The 25640-nt window shown below is 52.0% G+C and overlaps 1 protein-coding gene across 1 annotated transcript in view; it reads right to left on the bottom strand.

Annotated features, from left to right (window-relative positions):
• The window catches only part of LOC144737182 (uncharacterized), a 108249-nt gene that overhangs the window by 8775 nt on the left and 73834 nt on the right, over positions 1-25640 (bottom strand). The window contains exons 6-14 of the mRNA XM_078619904.1: positions 22521-22634; positions 19883-20041; positions 16673-16781; positions 15860-15945; positions 7464-7685; positions 7126-7267; positions 4954-5099; positions 2958-3110; positions 315-411 (exon numbers count right to left, since the gene is read on the bottom strand). Coding sequence (XP_078476030.1) covers positions 315-411; positions 2958-3110; positions 4954-5099; positions 7126-7267; positions 7464-7685; positions 15860-15945; positions 16673-16781; positions 19883-20041; positions 22521-22634 — 1228 coding nt within the window. The remainder of the gene's footprint in view (positions 1-314; positions 412-2957; positions 3111-4953; positions 5100-7125; positions 7268-7463; positions 7686-15859; positions 15946-16672; positions 16782-19882; positions 20042-22520; positions 22635-25640) is intronic.

Genomic DNA, 25640 nt, shown 5'->3' with positions numbered 1-25640 from the left:
GGGTCACTACAGGAGAGTGTGTAGAGGGGTGGGGGTCACTACAGGAGTGTGTGTAGAGGGGTGGGGGTCACTACAGGAGTGAGTGTAGAGGGGTGGGGGTCACTACAGGAGTATGTGTAGAGGGGTGGGGGTCACTACAGGAGTGTGTAGAGGGGTGGGGGTCACTACAGGAGTGTATAGAGGGGTGGGGGTCACTACAGGAGTGTGTAGAGCGGTGGGGGTCACTACAGGAGTGTGTAGAGGGGTGGGGGTCACTACAGGAGTGTGTGTATAGAGGAGTGGGGGGGGGCACTGCTTTGTAGAGGGGGGCTCACCGGAGAGTTTGAGCGTGGAGAGCGAGGGGCTGGCGGAGAGGATCACGGTCTGTGGCATGGGAGGGCTGTTTGTTACCAGACTCACGGGGCTCGTCACCTGGAGCACGCACAGACACACAACACAAACACCCCGTGTAGCTTTAACACTGTTGGGGCGAGCGCTGTTAGCGAGCAGCAGCACCTATGAAGGCCGTCACGGCACACGAGGGGGTGGGTGTGGCCAGCACGACTGGCCGCCTTCGTCTCCCCAGTGGCGATGTTTACACTCCACACCCAGTTTCTCATTGAAGGCTGAGTCGACCTATGGGAGGCCTAGGACCGGGTCAAATATTCGCTGCTGTTCTTAGTCGTGAGAGGGAATCAAATTCGGGTCGCTGGGTTCGTAGTGCAGTTCGCCAACCACTGCGCCACCGATCCCCACAGACACGCACACACACATAAACACTTATATACACACACCACCTGCCATTCACCACTAAGTAGCGGTGACAACATGACAGCACGAGTGCCAGGCTAGGTGCACTTTAAGGCCACGTGAAGTGTCGAACGCCTGCTGACAGGAGCTCATGGGACAGACCCAAGTGCCATACCCATGGCTGAGATGACTGGCAGATGCACCACCTGTGCCCCCTACTGTGCCAACTTGCTGTGTTTTAGCCACGCAGCACTCCGTTCATTTTTGTTAGTTACTCCTCTGCCCTCCGCTGTTGCTGGAGAGCGACTGCTGCCAACTGCCCAGTAGCATCCATCACGAGCCTCTCCATAGAGGCTAATCTTGACACCGCTGGTACTGGCCATTGGCAAGTCTACATCCACCTGGACCGCATCAGCCCATCTCTTCTCTAGCCCATGCCGCACTTCTTTAGCCCCCTCATATACACACACACACATGCAGACACTTATACAGATGCACAAAGCTCCCTCGTATAGCCTTAACAGACTGTTGGGGCAAGTGCTGTTAGCAAGTAGCACCTGTGAAGGCCGGTACGGCACACGAGGGGGTGGGTAGCTAACACCACACCCGGCCGCCTTTGTCTCCCCAGTGGTGATGTTTACACAATGCACCATGTACTCATTTGAGGCTGAGTCGACCGAGGGGAGGCCCACGACCGGTTCAGATAATCGTTACCAGTGTTGGCCGCCAGTGGGAACCAAACTCGGGTCGCCGGGTTCGTAAAGGCAGCGGGCTGACCGTTGCACTACTGCTCCCAATACAGACATACAACAACCGCCATTCGCCACTAAGTGGCGGTGATGTCACCACCACACTTGTGCCAGGCTATGTGCACGTTGAGGCCAAGTGAAGTGTCGAACGCCCGCTGGCAGGAGGTCACGGGGCAGACCCAGGTGCCACGAGCCGACTGAGATGATGCACCACCTGTGCTCCCTACTGTGCAAACTTGCTGTGCTTTAGCCACCTGGCGCTCGGCTCATTGTTGTGAGCGTCGCTCCTCCGCCCTCGGTTGGGCAACTGCCTCCAACTGCCCAGTAGCGTACTTCACGACCCTCCTCCACAGAGGCCGATCTTGACACCGCTGGTACCAGTCATCGGCAAGTCCACTCAGCTCCACATCCTCCTGTACCACATCACTCCATCTCTTCTCTAGCCCGTGCCGCGCCTGTTTAGCCCCCTCGATCCGGCCAAACAAAAGCTGTTTAGGCATGCGGTGGCTGGGCATGCGGGCTACATGACCCAGCCAACGCAGCCTTGCCTGCCGGAGGAGCTCACCGATGGGACTTTGTCCAGATCTTTCAAGGATTTGTGAGCTCCTCACACAATCCAGCCTGGTTAAACCCAGGATGGATCGTAGGCAGGCCAGCCTCAATGTTTCTAACCGGCGAAGATGTTCCATTAGGGGGGTCCACGGGAGGGAATGACCATGGCCCAGAAGACCTGAAGCTTTGTGTGGAGCGACAGACCAGGTAGCTTCCACACAGCGTTTCGCAACCGATGAAAAGATAATGCCGCTCGACTGATTCGGAGTGAGACCTGTGCTGTTAAACCGGAGCCGGTCATGAGCACACTGCCCAGGTATGGGAAACTCTCCACTCTCTCCACATCTGCCCTATCACCAATTGGGAGTTGTGGGGGTGGAGTGTATGATGGTACAAAATACCCAGGCAGGTGCTTAGTTTTGGTGGGGCTGATGGTAAGGCCCCACCTCTTAGTGGCAAGCTCCAGGTTCAGCAGCAGTGCCTCCAATTCCTTCTCTGAGTGAGCAGCAATTGCCAGATCATCGGCATACATAACATGGTTGAGCAATAGGGAGCCATCCCTGGACTACACTCGGGCATCGATCAGCCTCCCATTGTATCTGTACCAGATGGAAATTCCTCCGGTACAGCTATTGAAGGCTTCACGAACTACGTGGTCGAAATAAATGTTAAATAATGTGGGAGCCAGAGGACATCCTGGTCGCACCCCAAGGTGAACAGGGAATGGCTCCGACTCCCGGCCATGTAGTTTTACCCGGGCCTGCTCACCATCATGAAGGTCCTTAATGATGGTGAGCAGAGGGACAGGGACTCCGAAAGCTCGAAGAACAGACATACGCGCACTGAGACGCATACATACAAAGACAAACAAACACACACACAGTTATGCACAGCGCGCTAAACAATAATAAAAGCCGTCGTCCTCACCCCGGGGCTGTGGCTGGAGAAGGAGGACATAGAGGAGGGGTTGATTCTCTTCTCCTTCTGTCTGCGGTTGCAGAACCACACTCGCACCACCTCCTTCTCCAGGTTGAGGTGCTCGGAGATGAGGCCTATCTCGTCCGAGGTGGGCTTCGGGTTCTGAGCACACGCACGCATGAAAGCACGCACAGGTGAACACACTCAAAATGACAAGTAGCATAAACCATCATCATGCAAACTCTGGTCAACCTCGCAGCAGCGGCTTTTGGCTGGCCATCGAACAAAGACGGGCACTGTATCCGCACCCTTTAAGATGCGCTTCTGGGGCCGTCTGAAATGATCTCTTCCTTCTAATATTAGGAAGCGACCAGAGCTATGTAAATTGAAAACTATTTCTTTAGAACTGCTTTTTGTGTGAAGTTTCTTGTCCTTCCCCTGCACCTCCCATTAGCATGGTTGGCTACGTACTGTGCAAAAGAAGCTCAACGTACAAACATACATCCCCGTAATAGCCTTAACAAACGTTGATGGCAAGTGTTGTTAGCGAGCACCTATGAAGGCAAGCATGGCAGACAAGGGGGTTGGTGGCCAGCACCACGCCCAGCCACCTTTTTCTCCCGAGTGACGATGTTTATACATCGCACTAGGTTCTCATTGAAGGCTGAATCGACCTCGGCAAGGCCTGTGACCAGTTCAAATATTCACCACTGCTATTGGTCGTGAGCGGGAATTGAACTCGGGTAGCCGGGTTTGCAGCGCAGAGAGCTAACCACTACACTACCGCTCCCCACAACAAATGCAAATCACCACTAAGTGGCGGTAACGTCACCATGGTGCCTGTGCCATGCTATGTGCACTCTGAGGCTATGCGAGGTATCGAAGGCTAGTAGCTGGCAGGTCACGGGAGAGACCCAAGTGCCATGGGTTGACTGCCTGAGATGACTGGCAGATGCACGACCTGTGCTCCCCACTATGCCAACTCTGTGCGTTTGAGCCACCCGGCGCTCCGTTCGTTGTCGTGAGCATCGCTCCTCTGCCCTCCATCATTGCTGGAGGGCGACTGCCTCCAACTGCCCAGGAGCATCCTGGGCAAGTCCACTCAGCTCCACATCCACATCACACCATCTCTTCTCCAGCCCATGTGGTGCCCGTTTAACCCCCTCTATCTGGCTGAACAAAAGCTGTTTGGACATACAGTGGCTGGGTATGTGAGCTACATGACCCAGCCAACGCAGCCTCGCCCACCGGAGGAGCTCACCAATGGGACTGTATCCATATCTTTCAAGGATTTTGTGAGCTCCTTACACAATCCATCCTGGTTGAACCCAGAATGGATCGTAGGCAGGCCAGCCTAAATCTTTCTAACAGGTAAAAATGTTCTATTAGGGTGTCCACGTTTTGCACACATCGAGAAAGGAGGATATGACCGTGGCCAAGACCCGAAGCTTCATGTGGAGTGATTGACCAGGTAGCTTCCACACAGTGTTACACAGCCAATCAGAAGAAAATTCTGCTAGACTGATTCGGAATGAGACCTCTGCTGTGAAATCGAAACTGGTCAGAATCACACTGCTCAGGTGAACACAAAGACAAACATCCCACGTATAGCCTTAATAAACTGTTGGGGCAGGTGCTTTTAGCGAACACCTACGAAGGTCGGCATGGCACACGAGCGGGTGGGTGGTCAACACCACACCCGGCCGCCTTTGTCTCCCCAGTGACGATGTTTAAACACCACACCAGATACTCATTTGAGGCTGAGTCGATCTTGGGGAGCACCAGGACAGTTCAAACAATCGCCACTGGTGTTGGCCGTGAGCAGGATTCGAACTCGGGTCGCCGAATTTGAAGCGCAGTGCGCTAACCACTGCACTACCGCTCCCCATAGGTGAACATACACACATACGTACAAGCGCGTACACAAGCGCGTACACAAGCGCGTACACAAGCGCGTACACAAGCGCGTACACAAGCGCGTACACAAGCGCGTACACATGCGCACCTCGAGGAAGCTCTTCTCCAGCGCCCCGCGGATGTTGTTCTCGATGCTCGTTCTCTTCTTGCGGCGGCGTCCCCCAGCCCCCCCTCCCTGGCCCCCATCGTAGCCCCCCGAGGGACTCGACACGGCGGGGTCGCACGACATGTTCTCTGCCCACACACACGTCACACACGCACACACCATCACACATACAAGTTACAAACACGTCACACCCACACACACGACACACCATTACACACGTCACGCACATACATGTTACAAACATACGTCACACCCACACATATCACAGACACACGTCACACACACACACGACACATACACGTCACACATAAACATACATGTCACACGTAGACACGTCACAAGTGGCGGTGACGTCACCACGACGCTTGTGCCAGGCTATGTGCAGGAGGTCACGGGGTAGACCCAGGTGCCAAGGGTCGACTGACTGAGATGACTGAGATGACTGGCTGATACACCACCTGTGCCCCCTACTGTGCCAACCTGCTGTGCTTTAGCCACTCGGCGCTCCGCTCGTTGTTGTGAGCGTCGCTCCTCCACCCTCCGTTGTTGTTGGAGTGCGACTGCCTCAAACTGCCCAGCAATGTCCTTCGCGAGCCTCCTCCACAGAGGCCGATCTTGACACTGCTGGTACCAGTCATCGGCAAGTCCACTCAGCTCCACATCCTCCTGTACCACGTCACTCCATCTCTTTTCTAGCCCGTGCCGCGCCCATTTAGCCACCTCTATCCGGACGAACAAAAGCTGTTTAGGCATGCGGTGACTGGGCATTAGGGTTACATGACCCAGCCAACGCAGCCTTGCCTGCCGGAGGAGCTCACCGATGGGACTTTGCACACAATCCCGCCTGGTTAAACCCAGGATGGATCGTAGGCAGGCCAGCCTCCCTCAGCATTTCGCTTGGGAGATCATCTCTGCCCGGTGCCTTTCATGGTTTCAGACTCCGGATCGCCTTTAGTACTTCCTCAACAGAAGGCACCTCAGCCAGCCACTCACAGGGGGTGACTTCTTCAAATATTTGAGGCACCGCAGCCTCAGCAGGGTCATCCCCACTTTGTCCCACGATGTTTTCCATGTCGAGGGATTTCCCCTCCCCCAGGACTTCACAGAAATGCTCAGCAAATCCGCAAACCTGTTCCTGGGGGTTGGAGATTGGATCACCGTTTTTTCCCCTAATGATGGTAAGAGGTGTGGCCCTGCAGGTTACTTTTTTATGGAATTAAATAGGGATTTGTCATCGCGGGCCATTGAGGCAGACTCCATCTCCTCAGCAACACAAGACCACCATTCATCCTTGCAGCGCCTCACGGCTCTCCGAACCTCCGAGCGAAGGCTGCGGCAAGCCTCCTCATTCTCTGACGTGGGATGCTGTAGACGATTAGAGTGGGCCTGTCGCTTTTTGTCAACCATCCTGAACACCTCCTCTGTCAGCCAGGGTCTATGGGGAGGTCTGGACCGCGTACCCAAAGCAGCCATTGCAGCTGCATGAGTCACAGTCCTAAACCTCGCCCATTTACCCTCGACATCAGGAGTGGGGGATGATGTCAACCCCAGCCGCAAGCGATGATGAAATTCTCGCTTGCAACTTTCATCAGCTAGCTGAGACCAGGCCACCTTAGGCTGGAATGGGGTCCTGTGTGTACACCCACCACCGGAGTGGAAGAATGGCAGGCGCATCTTACAGATGACAAGTCGATGGTCAGAGGGCAGAACAGCTCCACGGTAGGTCCTGGTGTCAAGGACATGGGCTCGCATCCTCTGTTCCGTCACTATGTAGTCCAGCAGATGTTCTTGCTTGGACCCGGCATGCATCCATGATGTTGTGTGGATGCGCCGATGCCGGAACAGAGTGTTGGTAATTCAAGCACATGGGCTGCACAAAAATCTAGCAGCCTCCTACCGGTGTTATTGAGCTGATCTGGCCCATGCCTTCCAATCACTCCAGACCAGGTGCCAGAATCGTGACCAACTCGGGCATTGATGACTCTATCCCGAGGGGCCACTTTAGCCAGCACCTGTGACAGGTCATAGAAGGCATCCGACTCATCGGCCTTGCCTGCATCCCTCCACGGATGTTCGTCTTCGGTGGAGGTATAAGTAACCACGACCACCACTCCTCGCCACACACACAAACACCACACACGCACGCACCCTCACCTGCATCATTGAGCCACTTCTCGAGCAGTGGCTTAAGCTTGCACATGTTCTTGAAGCTCAGGTTGAGGGCCTCGAAGCGAGAGATGGTCGTCTGGCTGAAGTCGTTGCCATAGAACTTGCCCATCGCCATGCCCACGTCACCCTGCGCGGGCAGCACAACATGCCCAGTGGTCAGCACACTCTCTACACCCACACTGCACGTGCCCACATGTTCCATGCCCCCGTGTCCCCATGTCCCCGTTTCTCCGTGTCCCCGTGTCTGTGTCCCCATGCCATCGTGTCCCCGTATCCCCATGTCCCAGTGTCCTCGTATTCCGTGCCGCCTTGTCCCGGTGTACCTGTGTGAAGCCCAGCTTTATGCGGCGCTGCTTGAACATTTTGGCAAACTGCTCTAGCTCCTCCAGGTCGCTGGGCTCCTCCATCGGCACCGAGCCACCCCCCTCCGCCCCGCTCCGCTTGGGGGGCCCCCCGCTGGCCTGGTGTGCAGGGGGCCCGTGGTGCGAGGGAACGCGAACTGCCCCAAGGGCCCCCCGGCCCCCCACGCCCTGGACGGACGATCCCTGCGGGAGATGCGGGGATGCAGGGAGACACGGGGAGACGCAGGGAGACGCAGGGAGACACAGGGAGACACAGGGAGACACAGGGAGACACAAGGAGACACGGGGAGACGCAGGGAAACACAAGGAGACACGGTCAACCGAGGCACGGAGACCTCGACGGTCTACAATTTGGGCGGCAGGGTGGGAGGGAGGCGCTGCGCTGGTGATGCTTGTGCCTCCTCAGTCAGAAGGGGCCTGGGTTCGATTCCTGACTCGGGCGCCTTTCTGCGTGGAGTTCTCCCCTTGTTCTGCAGAGTGTGAGTGAGTGTGTTGAGTTTGTACGTTCTCCCCATGCTTTGCATGCGTTTCCTCCGGGCTTCTAGCGTTTTCCTCTCATTGTCAAAACAAACCACACGCGCACAGTGTAACTGGTATTGGCCAAAACATCCCTATGCTGAAACACGACCTACAAGACCACTCAACGTGGGATCACACACGACAGCTGCAGCAGCAGCATCAGTGAAATTGTCCCCTTCTCCTACCTGCCCAAAACTTGGCAGGACACCTCCTGAAAAGAAAGTCTTGAGACTTGGCGAGTCTTCGTGCTCAACTAAAATAGGAACAAGTCGTGTCTCCGTTCTCATCTCATTCTACTCACCCTTCACTGCTCCCCTTTTGTTCTAGCAAAGCCAACGTCTTCTGCCAAATGTCCCCAAGTCGGCCTCCACGGGAGGTCTGCTTTCTCTTCGGGGGGGGGTGGGTTAGTGGGGTGGCGGCGCGGCGGCCCGGCGGTTAAAGCTGTGTCCCCGCTCAGTGCAGTGGCTCAAGGTTTGAAACCCGGCAGGTTGCCCCTTCCCCCCGGTTAATAACCATGATTACCGTGCGTCATCCGTGAACAACTACTGGGACCGCCGCTACGCGCTGTCCCCCATCGCTCACGGCGCACTAGAAGAGTTCACGGTGACATCGTTTGAAAACGGGGACAATGCGCCGGCGTCACGAATATTTTTTTAATGCAAATTCGAAATATTATTCGCAGATTATTCAATTGGGATAATGCTCACAACAACAGCAGTGACATTGCCCCCCCCCACCCCTCCTTATGCGAAACGGCCAGAGTGCACCTGCAAAAACAGTGGCACCTTCCCCTCCTGGCGGTCATCACCGTGGACGCCAGTCCCATGGTCAAGTGAAGGGCTCCACGGTGGCTAGGAGATGTTAACTACCTCACTCAGTACACAGGAGATTGTGGGATTGATCCTGACCCTGATGCCTCCTGTATATTTGGGAATTTACGTGTCCCTCTTGAACCGTGGTCATGTGGATTCTTCCCCAGTTCCTCCAGTTTTCCCCTCCATATTTAGAATCAACATGCGCTTTGAGTATTTGGCTGCTTTAAATTTCCACGTGATGATAAGCCACTTCGTTGAGCTATCATTGGTGGCCAGGTCGCTTCTAAAAAAAGAGCTGAACATCTCAATGGGCCTTACCTGCTAAAATAAGAAGTTTCGTTTTTGTGCGTGTGGAGAGTGGTGCAGCAGTTAGCGTGCAGCTCTACAAACCCGGCGACTCGAGTTCGATTCCCGTTCACAGAAAACACCAGTGACGATTATCTGAAACAGCTCTGTACGTAGGTACGTATGTTGAACTTCTTTCGCAACAAATGTAGCCAACCGTGCTAATCGGAGGTGATCCTGGGCCTTCCCAAGGTCGACTCAGCCTCAAATGAGTGTCTGCTATGATGTGTAAACATCGACATGAGGGAGACAAAGGTGGCCATGCGTGGTGCTGGCCACCCACCCCCTCGTGTGCCGTGCCGGCCTTCATAGCTGCTCACTAACAACACTTGCCCCAAAAGTCTGTTAAGGCTATACATGAGGATCTATGCCTTTGCTGCACTTTCCCACAAATGAAACGGAAGTTTCCTGTAAATTGCTGAGCGCGTGGAAGCTTCTTCTGCTGCCGCCGCTGCTAAAAATGCACTCGGCTGGCCAGAAAACAGAAGTGACATTTAAATAGGGCCTTGTTAGGGTCTGCGGAAAGCTGCCCAAGCCACTCCAACACGTAAGCCTCGTAGAAAGTGTCATGTCCATCAACGGCAGAAACATCCCTCGTCAGGCTGTTGTTGCCGTGGCGCCCGTGTTCACTCAGGGAAGCCTTGCAAAGTCTCAAGACTCCTTTTTCAGGAGGGTTCTGCCAAGTGTTTCGCAGTCTGGGGGGGGGGGGGGGGCGGAGATGTCGCCGCTGCTGTTGCTGCTGCTGTTGCTGCTGCTGTGTGTGATCCCACATTGAGATATTTGCAGGTGATTTTTCAGCATTGGAGAAGTTTGTTTGGCCAATAGCAGTTCCACTGCATGTTTAGCTTATGGGGGAGCAGTTGTGTAGCGGTAAGCGTGCTTCGCTACGGAGCCGGCCACCCCAGTTTGAATCCCGCTCACGGCCAACACCGGTGACAATTACTCTATGTAGCACAATTTTTGTTTCTGGGTAGTAAGTGTTATTTCGTAATTGCTTATGCCTCAAAAGTACAGAAAATGGCTATTATTCCCCACAAATTTTGCTTTTGTGACCAAGTCAGTGACATTTTGAAATGTACCTATTTTCAATGAGAAATGGGTGAATTTGTGTTGTTTCGTTCACATAAAGTCAGAAAAAAACAACATACGAATCAAAGTTAAAATGTATTTACACTAAAGTAATACAAAAATTACTGCAAAAGATTAAGAAGTGAGTAGTTTTTCGAGATTTACGATTATACTGTAAATCACTTTCACGAATCAGCCCCCAAATGTAGTCTCCCATCATGTTATACTGTCCTTGGTAGCGGCGTTCAAAGTCCAGTATATCCTGGTGGAAGCGCTCGCCTTGCTCCTCCGAGTATGCTGCCATGTTCTCCTTGAATTTATCAAAATGAGCATCAAGGATAAGGACTTTGAGGGACATCCTACAGCCCATTGTGCTGTAGTTCTTCACCAGTCTCAACCAGCTCCACATAGTTTTCGACCTTGTGATTGCCCAGAAAGCCACAAACCACTGCGACAAAGCTGTTCCAAGCCGCTTTCTCCTTACTAGTGAGCTTCTTGGGGAATTCATTGCACTCCACGATCTTCTTTATCTGTGGTCCGACGAAAACACCGGCTTTGACCTTTGCCTCAGACAGCTTAGGAAATAAGTTTTGAAGGTACTTGAAGGCTGCCGACTTCTTATCTACAGCTCTGACAAATTTTTTCATGAGGCCCAATTTGATGTGCAGTGGTGGTATCAGCACCTTCCGGGGGTCCACCAGTGGCTCCCACTTGACGTTGTTCCTCCCCACAGAGAACTCGGTCCACTGTGGTCAGTCCCGCCTATGGTATGTGCCTTGGTGTCCCTGCTGTCCCCACGGCAAAGATAGCAGGGAAACTTGGTAAAACCGCCTTGGAGACCCATCAGGAATGCCACCATTTTGAAGTCTCCGATGACCTCCCACCCATACTCATTATACTTCAAGGCATCCAGCAAGGTCTTGATGCTGTTGTAATCCTCTTTGAGGTACACCGAGTGAGCCAGGGGAAGAGACGGGTACTTGTTACCATTATGGAGCAGCACGGCTCTGAGGCTCCTGGATGAGCTGTCAATGAAGAGGCGCCACTCATTCTGGTTACAGGTGATTCCCATTGCCTCGAACAGACTGGTCACATTGTGGCAGAAACAGAGCCCATCTTGACGGGTGAAGCTGAAAAAAGGTTGGTGACGCTTCCTCTGATGTGCGACTTTCATCCAACAAGTTCCACTGCTTGAGCCTAGACGTCAAAAGATCGGCATTGGACTTGGTGAGACCAAGATCTCTAGTCAAGTCCTTGAGGTCTTTTTGGTTGGGGTAGTATGGGTTTCTCTCCTCTGAAATTGTCATCTGGATCTACGTCTTCCTCGCTCTCTGAAGTGCTGCTCTCTTCTAAAGACGGCTGCTCTCTCTCCGGATGAGTGGGTACGGGGAGCTCATGGCAGTGTGGCACCGGGGCGATGGATGAAGGAAGGTCCGGATACGTGGTAGCATGTGCATTCCTGCCAGTCCGACGTTTGGAAGGGTCCAGTATGCAGAAGTAGCAGTTGCTTGAGTGCTCAGTGGGTTCCCGCCAAATTCTTGGAATAGTGAACTTCATGGCTCTCTTTTCCCCTCTGTACCATCCTACAAAAATACATTTATTTCACCCATGACCAATGTGTAAGGGATTCTCTCAACATTTTTTTAATATAATATATTTTTTCAATAACATAAAAAATAGTAAAACATTTTTAAATTAAAAACTTTTACAATTTTTTTAATATTTAACAAATTTTATAACATAAAATTCCGAGCAAAAACTGTACATCTTATCTTCCAGAGTTTTTCTGCATTGCTCGCAGGTGAAATGAGGTGTCCAGGGTTTGTTTTGATCCCTGACAGGCATGCCGAAATATGCCTTGTAGGCCTCACACATCTTAGCAGATGCTTCCACAGAGTACTTTTTCGCTCTTGTCTTGATAAATTGGCCACAGACATAGCAAAATGCATCTGCCGGATGCTTGCAGCCTCTTGATGCCATCTCAGATAAATGCAGATATGTATCCACTTCGTCAGCTGGAACTAAATTGAATTGGTGGGCTTCAGGCCCCTGTATTTATACTACTCTTTATATTACTGGAAAGTTCTAGAATGTTCTAGAAGTTACTCCAAGTTTACTCAGCACTGTCCTGGTCACAAAAGTAAAGTTTGTGGGGAATAATAGCCATTTTCTGTACTTTTGAGGCATAAGAAATTAGGAAATAACACTTACTACCCAGGAACATCTGAACCAGTCCTGAGCCTCCCCGAGGTCGACCCAGTCTCAAATGAGTACCTGGTGCAGTTTTCTAAAAACATTGCCACTGCAGAGACAAAGGGCATGGTGGTGTTGGCCACCCACCCCTTCGTGAGCCGTGCGAGTCTTCATCGGCGATACCCATGAACAGCACTTGCCCCAACGGTCTTAGCTATGGGAGAAAACCAGAGAACCCCCAGGAAACCCACGGGCAACGGGGCGAGAACGTACAAACTCCACATAGAAAAGTGCCCGGGATGGGAATCGAACCCATGTCCCTTCCCGCCATGAAGAGGCGTAAGCATGCCCCCTGCAGCACCGCCACTGCCGCCCTGCCCGCACCGCGTACCGTACCGCCACCCCTCGAATAAAATCCAAACGACGCTCTATCTTGCTCAAGACACCAGCACGCCTTGGCATGGAACGATCCCCGGCCAGGAGCCTTGGGACGCGCAGCGCAACTCTTCATGGGAAGGGCGTCACAGCCGGTGGGGCGAGCGGACCCACGGGTGACCCCGGTGAGTGAACCGACAGGCGACACAGGCGAGCGAGCCGACGGGCGATTGACTCCCTGGACCCTGTTGACAACATGCTGCTCCAGCATGTTCATCGCACTGATGAATACTCCAAATACTCGAGTGACACCTGCACCCAGCCTGCGGCCCGCGAAGCTCGACTCGGCTCGTCGCCTCTGCTCCGGGGGGGGTCAGGGAGCACGGATGCCACCGTATGCCAACGAGTACATTCAGACCCGCTGCCATGGGAATGTGGAATTGCAACACCCGGATGCACAGAGGCAGACCCGCACATGAAGAAGGCTGCAGGAGACACATTGAGCTAACGGTGATCGTGGTGATAACGATGATAATCATAATTATGATGACAATGATATTGATAATGGCGATTACGATGATAGTGATGACGATATTGATTATGACAATGATGGTAACGATGACAAGAATGACAATGATGACAAGAATGACAATGATGACGGTTGCAATGATAGCGATGTTACGATGATGACAGCGACGATGATGATGGCGACGATGATGATGACAGTGATGATGATGATGATTACGAAGATGACGATGAAAATTATGATAAAGATTATGACAACGATGATTACAATTCATAATGATGACAATTATATCATAATGATGGTGATGATGATGACGACAATGATAACGACGATGACAATGACGTTGATTATGACGGTGATGATAACAATGAAGCTGATGAGAATGCTGATGACGATGATGATGAAAACAACTATTTTGATGATAATGCTGATAACGATGATGATAACGACAATTATGATGGCAATAATGCAGAAGGAACTCACTGCAGCCCGTGGCACGACGGGGAGGCCCCACGTTTCCAAGCAGTGAATCGCGCGTGCGACATGGGCCATCGCGGCAGCGCTGCCACGCGTTCGCGTGTGTGAACGCACGAGCGTGTTCACGAGCGTGTGTGCGTGGCTGCGTGCGTACACGAGTGTGTGTGCGTGGCTGCGTGCGTACATCAGCGTGTGTGCGTGGCTGCGTGTGTACACGAGTGTGTGTGTGTGGCTGCGTGTGTACACGAGTGTGTGTGCGTGGCTGCGTGTGTACACGAGTGTGTGTGCGTGGCTGCGTGCGTACACGAGCGTGTGTGCGTGGCTGCGTGTGTACACGAGCGTGTGTGCGTGACTGCGTGTGTACACGAGTGTGTGTGTGTGTGTGTGCGTGCGGGCGTGACTGCGTGTGTCACCGCCCGTCACTTCCCCAATGCGAGGACCCCGCTCGCCCACTCCTGCCATCTGCCCGGGTGGTGGAGTCACAGTCCACACAGTGACAAAAATCCCTACTACAGTCTACACAAGCTGCTGGGGCAAGTGCTGTTAGCGAGCACCTATTAAGGCCGGTACGACGCGTGAGGAGGTGGATGGCTAGCTCCACGCTGGACCACTTTTGTCTCCTCAGTGTTGATGTTTACACACCATTGCAGGTATCTAAACTAAACAATTTTTTATTTTACCAAGTAAGGCCCACTGAGCTATATAGCTATTTTTCAGAAGTGACCTGGCCACAAATGATAGCTTAATGGAGTAGCTTATACTTTGACTTAAAGTGCGCGTGAGGAGGAAGGAGCCATCTGAAGATCCAATCAAAACCATCACCTTACCTTACATAGCAGGGATACCCAAAAAGATTTCCAAAATATTGAACAAACACAAGATCCAGGTCCGATTTAACACAGTGCATAAAGTTTGTGACCTGATCCCATCTGTGAAGGACAAGATTCCTGGCATGCAATATCCTGGCGTCTACAAACTAAGCTGTATCTGCGGCAGCAGTTACATTGGGGAAACTAAGAGATAAGTCTCGAACCGTGTTCGTGAACATAAGGCAGATCTAAAACACAGCAGGACCAATACTTCTGCCATGGCTGATCAGTATCTTAATGCGGGTGGCTCACATGAAATTGATTTCTCGAAGACGATGGTACTTTCAGCTGGCTATCAACAAAGATTCGTTCACGAAGCCATCCATGTATACAGACACAGGCACAATTTCAACCGAGCAATCATTGGAAAGGTGTCTTCAACCACTTTGGGTCATGACTTGATTTGTAATTGGTTTTTTACCCTTCTATCTGGCAACAAAACTGACACCTTTTTACAAGGAGTCATGTTTGCATAGACCGCAATACCTGCAGTCATAATACAAACAAAAGAACATAACTCTGATAATGTGCACTGTCCCTGAAGTTGATTGGTCCACACCCGAGACAGCTTTCCTTAGAGCCTAGTCTCACATGGGTTGGACCAGATGACGCCAAAAGGCGCACAACTCAAAGACAATGCACCATCAGAGTATGAGAGCTCGGGGCAAGCATCTACACTATGGGAACCTCATTTGCCAGTAAAAATATGATAATTGTTTTTTTACCCTTCTATCTGGCAACAAAACTGACTATGCAAACATGACTCCTTGTAAAAAGGTGTCAGTTTTGTTGCCAGATAGAAGGGTAAAAAAACAATTATCATATTTTTACTGGCAAATGAGGTTCCCATAGTGTAGACTTGATTTGTGTTTTCTTGTCAATCTCCACCGTCAGCAGTGTGGGTGTGTGGAGCGAGGTGCAATGCTTTGATTGGTGCAAATAGAAGTTCAACATACATACATACATATCACCTGTCACTATCCGTTGACGTGCTGCCATCAGAGAGCCTTCCACACGTTACGTGACAGCCTGGAAGTGCATCTAGTTTGGCACAAATGCCGTCGTTACGTCACTGCCACTTCGTCGTGTTGTTGTGTGTGCGTGAATGAGCGTCACTGTATTCTGGTGCCACACACACGTGTATGTACGAACATGCGTGTGCGTGCGTACCTGTGTGAGCGTGATGGTGCCCTGAGGTTGCATGTTGTTGGTTTGAGATTGTTGAGGTAGATGAAGACTTTGAATCTGTTGGAGTCCTGCCCATGCACACAGAGACAAATATCCCACGTATAGCTTTACCATACTGGTGGGGCAAGTGTTGATAGCGAGCACTCGATTAAGGCCGACACAGCACACGAGGGGGTGGGTGGCCAGCACCACGCCCAGCCGCCTTTGTCTCCCCAGTGCTGATGTTTCACAGAAAAAGCTCTGCTATCCGGCACCTTACCATCCGGAATGCCCTATTAACCAGCATCTGTCATAGACGGCAATACAAAGAGCTTGTGCTGTATGTACACCGCACAAGGGTACTCATTTAAGGTTAAATCGACCTAGGGAAGGCCCAAGAACGGTTCAGGTGAAGGCTGCCACTGTTATTGGCCACGGGTAGGAATTTTACTTGGGTTCCTGGGGTGGAAGGGCAGGGCGCTACGCCCTGGGGAGGTCGCACAAGAAACGCACACACTAACAACACGCACAAACACACACAGACGTATACATGTAGTAAAACAAGCCCAGACACACCAGTCACTGAGTCTGTGTGAGTGTTGTGGTGTTGTGTGCATGTGAGAGTGTGTATGCAGGTGTGTTGTGTGTGTGGGAGCGTGTATGCAGGTGTGTTGTGTGTGTGGTGTGTGTGTATGCAGGTGTGTTGTGTGCGTGTGTGTATGTGCGTGTGTGTATGTGCGTGTGTGTGTATGCGTGTGTGTGTATGCGTGTGTGTATGTGCGTGTGTGTATATGTGTGTGTGTGTGTATGCGATACCCTGTTGCTGTGACTGGGACAGCAGCAGACCAGTGGGCAGCGCTGAGCCCGGTTGCACCAGCACAAACTGCTGCAGGCCCAGGCTCTGGGGTTGTAGCTGCTGCAAGTCCTACACTCGCACACAAAAACACACGGCGTACGCAGCCGATGAGAAGATAATGCTGCTCGACTGATTCGAAGTGAGACCTCTGCTGTCAAACCAGAACTGGTCAGAATCACACTGCTTAGGTGAACACAAAGACAAACATCCCCCGTATAGACTGTTGGGGCAAGTGCTGTTAGCGAGCACCTATGAAGGCCGGCACGGCACACGAGGGGGTGGGTGGCCAGCACCACGCCCGGCCGCCTTTGTCTCCCCAATGCTAATGTTAGATACCGCACCAGATATTCATTTAAGTCTGAGTTAATTTAAAAACAAACTAAACTACTTATATTTACCAGGTAAGGCCCAATGAGCTATTTAGCTCTTTTTCAGAAGCAACCTGGCCACAAATGATAGCTCAACGAAGTGGGTTCTCATGTGGAAATATATAGCAGTCAAACTCTGAACGCACGTTTATTCTAAATGTGGAGCAAAAAAGCCTAGGAGAGGCCCAGGACTGGTTCCGATATCCTTCACTGCTGTGGGCTGTGAGCGGGAATCGAACTCGGGTATCCAGGTTCGTAACGCAGTGCAGCGCTAACAACTGTGCCACTGCTCCCCCAGCGCAACACCACACACTAGGCCATGAGCCTGGGGCCCGAACAGAGACAATCCTTGTATAGTCCGGCGGGCGGCAACTGTAACTAGAGAAACTAAAACATCCCCACACACATTACCTGACAAGCACTCAATTGATATTATTACGCAGCTACTGCTGTGTGATAGATTTCAATTGCCCTTCCCCCCCTCACCTCCAATTAGCACGGTTGGCTACGTATGGTATGAAAGAAGTTCAACATACGTGCGTACAACATCGCCCCCTCCTGCCAAAATTTGGCAGGACCCTCCCTGAAAAAGAGCCTTGAGACTCGGTGCGGCTTTCTTGGTATAAACAAGCAGAACACAACTAACAAAACATAATTTGGAAGTGGTGTGCATGAGCACAAATAACAACGACAACCGGACACTTTCGTTAATACTGACACCGCGCTTGTGCGAGTGAGTGTCACCGGAAAAATGAAAAGCACATTTCGCGAAATGTCCCTTGTTCTCAGCACATTATATTTTGGGCCACGATCCAGAGGTCAATTCCAGGGCAATCATTGCTGGAAAAGCATGACTAGAAATCGATGCCACAGCATTTACAATTGAAAAATCTCACCGACCCCCTCGCGAACACCGACCCCCCATCCCCACCCTGCCCCCTCCAAAAATCGGAACAATTCTGATTCAAGCCGCCCCATAGTTGGCAACCGGGACAGCAACTTCCAATCAGACTGGAGACGGAGGTCACCTGACCGACTTCCTGACGTTGCGCTTTCTAGCACATGGGGAAAAATGGCACCTTCCAAATCCAGCGCAAGTGGGACCTGGACGGATGGGACAGAAAACCTTTAAACTGACTTCTCCTTTTTTAAAAAAAAATGAATTGCAATAAGAGAATGACTTGCTAATTGTGTAAATGAATGCCTGTCACCTAAAAAGTGACTCATACTAGGCCTGCCACATCCATAATCAACTAGGCCTGCTCTATCCCTAATCAACTAGTGACTAGGCTTACCGCATCCCTCATCAACTAGTGACTAGCACTAGGCCTGCCCCATCCCTCGTCAACTAGTGACTAGCACTAGGCCTGCCCCATCCCTACTCAACTAGTGACTAGCACTAGGCCTGTCCCTCGTCAACTAGTGACTAGCACTAGGCCTGCCCCATCACTAATCAACTAGTGACTAGCACTAGGCCTGTCCCATCCCTCATCAACTAGTGACTAGCACTAGGCCTGTCCCATCCCTCATCAACTAGTGACTAGCACGAGGCCTGTCCCATCCCTCATCAACTAGTGACTAGCACTAGGCCTGTCCCATCCCTCATCAACTAGTGACTAGCACTAGGCCTGCCCCTCATCAACTAGTGACTAGCACTAGGCCTGTCCCATCCCTCATCAACTAGTGACTAGCACTAGGCCTGTCCCATCCCTCATCAACTAGTGACTAGCACTAGGCATGTCCCATCCATCTTCAACTAGTGACAAGCACTAGGCCTGTCCCTCATCAACTAGTGACTAGCACTAGGCTTGCCCCATCCCTCATCAACTAGTGACTAGCACGAGGCCTGTCCCATCCCTCATCAACTAGTGACTAGCACTAGGCCTGTCCCATCCCTCATCAACTAGTGACTAGCACTAGGCCTGTCCCATCCCTCATCAACTAGTGACTAGCACTAGGCCTGTCCCATCCCTCATCAACTAGTGACTAGCACGAGGCTTGTCCCATCCCTCATCAACTAGTGACTAGCACTAGGCCTGTCCCATCCCTCATCAACTAGTGACTAGCACTAGGCCTGCCCCTCATCAATTAGTGACTAGCACTAGGCCTGTCCCATCCCTCATCAACTAGTGACTAGCACTAGGCCTGTCCCATCCCTCATCAACTAGTGACTAGCACTAGGCATGTCCCATCCCTCTTCAACTAGTGACAAGCACTAGGCCTGTCCCTCATCAACTAGTGACTAGCAAAATGCCTGTCCCATCCCTCATCAACTAGTGACTAGCACGAGGCCTGTCCCATCCCTCATCAACTAGTGACTAGCACTAGGCCTGTCCCATCCCTCATCAACTAGTGACTAGCACTAGGCCTGCCCCTCATCAAATAGTGACTAGCACTAGGCCTGTCCCATCCCTCATCAACTAGTGACTAGCACTAGGCCTGTCCCATCCCTCATCAACTAGTGACTAGCACTAGGCATGTCCCATCCCTCTTCAACTAGTGACAAGCACTAGGCCTGTCCCTCATCAACTAGTGACTAGCACTAGGCCTGTCCCTAATCAACTAGTGACTAGCACTAGGCCTGCCCCATCCCTCGTCAACTAGTGACTAGCACTAGGCCTGTCCCATCCCTAATCAACTAGTGACTAGCACTAGGTCTGCCCCGTCCCGAATCAACGAGCGACCTGTCACTCCATTCCGCTGCCCACCCACACGTTCCCATTGCCGGCAACGATGTCCCCCCAAAATTTGCCCGAGTGCACGGTGGCCTCCTGGCCGTTGCCCGTGGCCGTGCGGCCGCACCTGCAGCTGTATGGACTGGGTGAGAGGTAGCGACGCGAGGGCGCTTGCGGCGCTGCTTGCCGTGCCCATGGAGGCCGACGACGACACCGGCTGCTGATTGGCCGACTGTTGCACAGCCGCTGCTATCAGCTGTGCCTGGGCTTGCTGCAGCAGGGCAAGCTGCACACACACACGAAAGACAGAAATCCCCCATATAGCCTTGAACAAACTGTTGGGGCAATTGCTGTTAGCGAGTAGTACCGGTGAAGACCGGAACGGCACACGAGGGGGTGGGTAGCCAGCACCACAAAGACAAAGATCCCCCATATAGCCTTGACCAGACTGTTGGGGCCAAGTGCTGTTCGTGAGTAGCACCTGTGAAGTGATGGTACGGTGCTCGTTACCATACAAATACCGTATCGCGCGATTTCATATGCACGTCTGCGGCCGTGTTGAACTCTCTTCCTTCCGATATTATGAATCCACTGGAGCTATGCACTTTGAAATCGAGTTTAAAAGCTAAATTGTTTACAACTGTTTTTAGTGTTTAGTCTGTTGTCTCTTCCCCCACACCTCTGTTTAGCACGGTTGGCTACGTACACTGCAAAAGCGGTTCAACATATATACACACATTACCTAATGTCCGATTGGGTCACCAGCACCACGCCTGGCTGCCTTTGTCTCCCTAGTACTGATTCTTTTTTTATACCGCACCAGGTACTCATTTAAGGCTGAGTCGACCGAGGGGAATCTCAGGACAGGTAGCTGGGACGCCGAATGTCAAAACTGGCGCAGAGGTTTGCTGGTGCTGAACAAATGCTGCTGAAGGCGATGCCCCTTCAGAGAGGGAGGGCCACGTGGCTGAGACTGGATGAGTATGCATAAGCAGAGGAACAGGCATCCGGAGGAGATGGATTTGTCCACTTCGTTATTACTGGTAGGAACCACCTGCTTCCACCAGCCCACAGGGGATTATTGTGTCCGTCCGTCGTGCAGGGTGGGGCTGGGTGGGAAGGGGAGGGTGGGGAGGGGCTGGGTGGGGAGGGAGGGAAGGGCTGGGTGGGGAGGGGAGGGTGAGGAGGGGCTGGGTGGGGAAGGTGGGAAGGGGCTGGGTGGGGAGGGTTGGGAGGGTTGGGAGGGGCTGGGTGGGGAGGGTAGGGCTGGGTGGGGGGTGGGAGGGGTGGGGCTGGGTGGGGAGGGGCTGGTCACCCCGTGGTGCCCTTATAAAACTCAACGTTTAACCTACTCACGCCGGCTTGTGCCCGCCCTTACAGTCGGGCATATTTGTGGAATACATCACGCCGCCGTTGTCCCTGGCCATTGACCGAGCAACCCAACATTCCTACCAACTCCCTCCACAGGAATGTGTTTCGTTGCTACGAGAAGGAGGGCGGAGGGATGCCTCCTCCCACGTCTGGATGGCAACTCCAGCCTCCAGATGGGGCTCTACGGGGCGGCATCTACGTATCGCATGCCCTGTGCGTGCATGTGCGTGCGTGGATGTGCGGGGCGTGGTAATGTAGTGGTAAGCGCGCTGCTCTACGAACCCGGCAACCAGAGTTCGATTTCTGCTCACGGCCAACACAAAATGACGATTATCTGAACTGGCCTTGGGCTTCCCTAGGTAGACTCGGCCTCAAATGAGTAGCCACTGCGGTGTGTAAGCATCGCCACTGGGGAGACAAAGGTGGTCGGAAGTGGTGCTGGCCACCCACCCCCTCGAATACCGTGCTCGACATACTCTTTGGTTCTTTCGGTAAAGTCACGTAGGTATCAAATAAAATAAATTAAATCACGACGTTTCGATTGAAACACAAGCAATCATCATCAGGTGGGAAAACCACGTGACTTTACCGTGCTGGACTTCATGAGTGCTCGCTAACAGCACTTTCCCCAACAATCTGTTAAGGCTATACGGGGGATCTTTGTTTGTTTGTTGTGTGCGAATGCATGTATGTTGAACTCCTTTCGCACTGTATGTAGCCAACTGTGTTGATTGGAGGTGCAGAAGAACAACAAACTAAACGTCTGCAGAAGCGCATCTGAAAATGGGGGAAGCAGTAAGGTGTGTGTGTGGGTGCGTGTATGTGTGTGAATGTGTGTTAATGTGCATGTGTGTGTATATGTGTGTATGTGTGTGTATGTGTGTGAATGTATATGTGTGTGTGTGAATGTGTGTGTGTATGTGTGTGGGTGCGTGTATGTGTGTGGGTGTGTGTATGTGTGTGTGTATGTGTGTGTGTGTGTATGTGTGTGTATGTGCGTGTATGTGCGTGTATGTGTGTGTGGGAGCGGTAGTGTAGCGGTTAGCGCGCTGCGCTATGAACCCGACGACCCGAGTTCGATTCCCGCTCACGGCTAACACCAGTGACGATTATCTGAACCGGTCCTGGGCCTCCCCTAGGTCGACTCAGCCTTAAATGAGTACCTGGTGCGGTGTGTAAACATCGCCACTGGGGAGACAAAGGCGGTCGGGCGTGGCGCTGGCCACCCACCCCCTCGTGTACCGTTCCGCCCTTCATAGGTGCTCGCTAACAGCACTTGCCCCTACAGTCTGTTAAGGCTATACGGGGGATCTTTGTCTTTGTATGTGTGTGTATGTGTGAATGTATGTGTGAATGTATGTGTGTATGTATGTGTGTATGTGTGTGTGTGTTACCCCTGTAATCTGGTTTCCGGACAGCATGAACTGTGCCTGTGGGATGGCTTGCTGCAGCATGGCGGCTTGCTGCTGTGACACCTGCTTCAGCTCCGCAAGCTCATCCGACTTCAGCTGCACACGCACACAAAGACAAAGATTCCCCATTGAGCCTGAACAGACAGTTGGGGCAAGTGCTGTTAGCGAGCAGCATCGATGAAGCCTGGCACGACCCATGAGAAGGTGGTGTGGCCGGGTGAGATTTTATTGGTGTAAGCCTGCGTGCATGTGTATAGTATACCGCCTTGTGAGCTCCGGGTGAAAAGCGCTATAAAAGTGTAAATTATTATTATTATTATACGCACTGCACCAGGTACTCATGTGAGGCCGAGCCAACAGAGGGAGAGGCTGATGATCGGTTTAGATATTCGTTCACCATTGATGATAGCTCAAATTACGAGCGGGCGAATCGATCGTTTCAACATCAGTGGCCGAGCCCCGTGGTCACCGAGACATCACCGAGACATCACCGCAACTCTAGCAACCTGGTGCGGTGAGACGCCCCCTCCCGTCCCCCCTCCCAGCGGAGAGCACCAGAGGAGGAGGGTCAGAGCTCGCTTTACCCACTTGGAGCGGCTGGGATGGTTTACGACTCCACAAACGCGGGCGGCACAGCCTCACGGTAGTGCGGGAAGGGGTCGGGCGACACCGTTGGGGCTGGATGTCCATGCTCATGGCTCCGAGCAGTGGGGTGGTAGCAGCATCGCTCTAAATCGTCTCAAATGGTGAACTAAACTAAACAATTTTTTATTTTACCAGGTAAGGCCCACTGAGCTATGTAGCTCTTTTTCAGAAGCGACCTGGCCACCAATGATAGCTCAACGAAGTGGCTTATAATCACGTGGAAATTTAAAGCAGCCAAATACTCTGAATGCATGTTGATTCTAAATGTGGAGGGAAAAACTGGAGGACCGGGAGAAAAATCTACATGACTGCGGGGAGAGAGACACCGCAAACTCCCAAATCAAAAGCTGTCAGGGTCAGGATTGAACCCACGACCTCCCGCATACCAGGCAAGGGAGTAAACATCTCGCTACCACGGCACGCCAACTGGGCACCTCCGCCGGTCTCCCAGCCGGGCCGAGCCAGACTCCAATACCGGAGGGTTACAGAGGCCGGGGGGTTACAGAGACTAGGGTGTGCGCTGGAGTCACGCGGTGAGGAGCGGAGGTCATCATTATCATCATCAGATAGCGGTTGCCCTCCCCCACTATCTCCCTCGACTCTAAATGCAGGACCTGGGTGTGTGGAGGGGGGACGAGGAGGGGGGGGGGGAGGCAGACCCAGGACACGCACGGTGCGCGTTCTTGGGCTGGTTTCTCCCAAATGGAATTTGGGAGCGAGGATTGATGTTGAAATCATTTTCGGTATCAACACAAGACGAACAAATCGCATTAACAAAGGAGAGCCATGTAAATCTTCCAACAACCAAAGCAACTGAAGCATAATTATTCACCGGTTTGGGCAGCCCCAGCGGCCGGAAGATCATTGGCAAGGACCCCCCCCCCCTCTCTCTGCCAATGAGTTTTTGCTCGTGTTGAACGAACCCAATGCTATACACCAGAATTATGCACTCCCTGAAGGGCCGTGTGGCTGATGGGATGTGTGAAAATAAATTGTTTTGATTTTACGTGTTAAGGAGAGAGAGGGATACAGGCAACGAAGTGCATTTTGCCTTCGTGCTGTCAACATTATTTATCTGGCTACTTACATTCTCCACAACCTACACTAATTATTACTTAGTGCCGTGCGTTACGGCACTAAGTTTTGCTGCTGCGTTTCGTTGTGGATTCGATCTGGCGTGATGAGATTTTAATAGAGAACAATTCACTCTCCACCCACACCCCGTGTCTGCTGCTACACAACACAGATGAAGACAATGATCCCCCGTGTAGCCTTGACAGACTGTTGGGGCAAGTGCTGTTAGCGAGCACCTGCAAAGGCCGGAATAGCACACGAGGGGGTGGGGTGGCCAGAACGACGCCCGACCACCTTTGTCTCCCCAGTGGCGATGTTTACACACCGCAAAAGGTACTCATTCGAGGCTGAGTCGACCTAGGGGAGTCCAAGAACCGGTTCAGATAATCGTCCCTGGTGTTGGCCGTGAGCGGAACTCAAACTCAGGTTGCCGGGTTCGTAGCCCAGCGCGCTCGCCACTGCACTACCGCTCCCCATACTTCACAATAGCCTATCACACACACATACAGGTACAGTGAGGGGAAAAAGTATTTGATCCCCTGCTGATTTTGTACGTTTGCCCACTGACAAAGAAATGATCAGTCTATAATTTTAATGGTAGGTTTATTTGAACAGTGAGAGACAGAATAACAACAATAAAATCCAGAAAAACGCATGTAAAAAATGTTATAAATTGATTTGCATTTTAATGAGGGAAATAAGTATTTGACCCCCTCTCAATCAGAAAGATTTCTGGCTCCCAGGTGTCTTTTATACAGGTAACGAGCTGAGATTAGGAGCACACTCTTAAAGTGAGTGCTCCTAATCTCAGCTTACCTGTATAAAAGACACCTGTTCACAGAAGCAATCAATCAATCAGATTCCAAACTTTCCACCATGGCTAAGACCAAAGAGCTCTCCAAGGATGTCAGGGACAAGATTGTAGACCTACACAATGCTGGAATGGGTTACAAGACCATCGCCAAGCAGCTTGGTGAGGTGACAACAGTTGGTGTGAATATTCGCAAATGGAAGAAACACAAAATAACTGTCAATCTCCCTCGGCCTGGGGCTCCATGCAAGATCTCACCTCGTGGAATTGCAATGATCATGAGAACGGTGAAAAATCAACCCAGAACTTCACGGGATGATCTTGTCAATGATCTCAAGGCAGCTGGGACCATAGTCACCAAGAAAACAGTTGGTAACACACTACGCCGTGAAGGACTGAAATCCTGCAGCGCCCGCAAGGTCCCCCTGCTCAAGAAAGCACATATACATGCCCGTCTGAAGTTTGCCAATGAACATCTGAATGATTCAGAGGACAACTGGGTGAAAGTGTTCTGGTCAGATGAGACAAAAATGGAGCTCTTTGGCATCAATTCAACTCACCGTGCTTGGAGG

Source organism: Lampetra planeri, chromosome 65 (genome assembly GCF_965212315.1).
Source record: "Lampetra planeri chromosome 65, kcLamPlan1.2.h2, whole genome shotgun sequence".
Lineage (NCBI taxonomy): Eukaryota > Metazoa > Chordata > Hyperoartia > Petromyzontiformes > Petromyzontidae > Lampetra > Lampetra planeri.
This window is presented reverse-complemented; position numbering and strand designations above follow the sequence as displayed.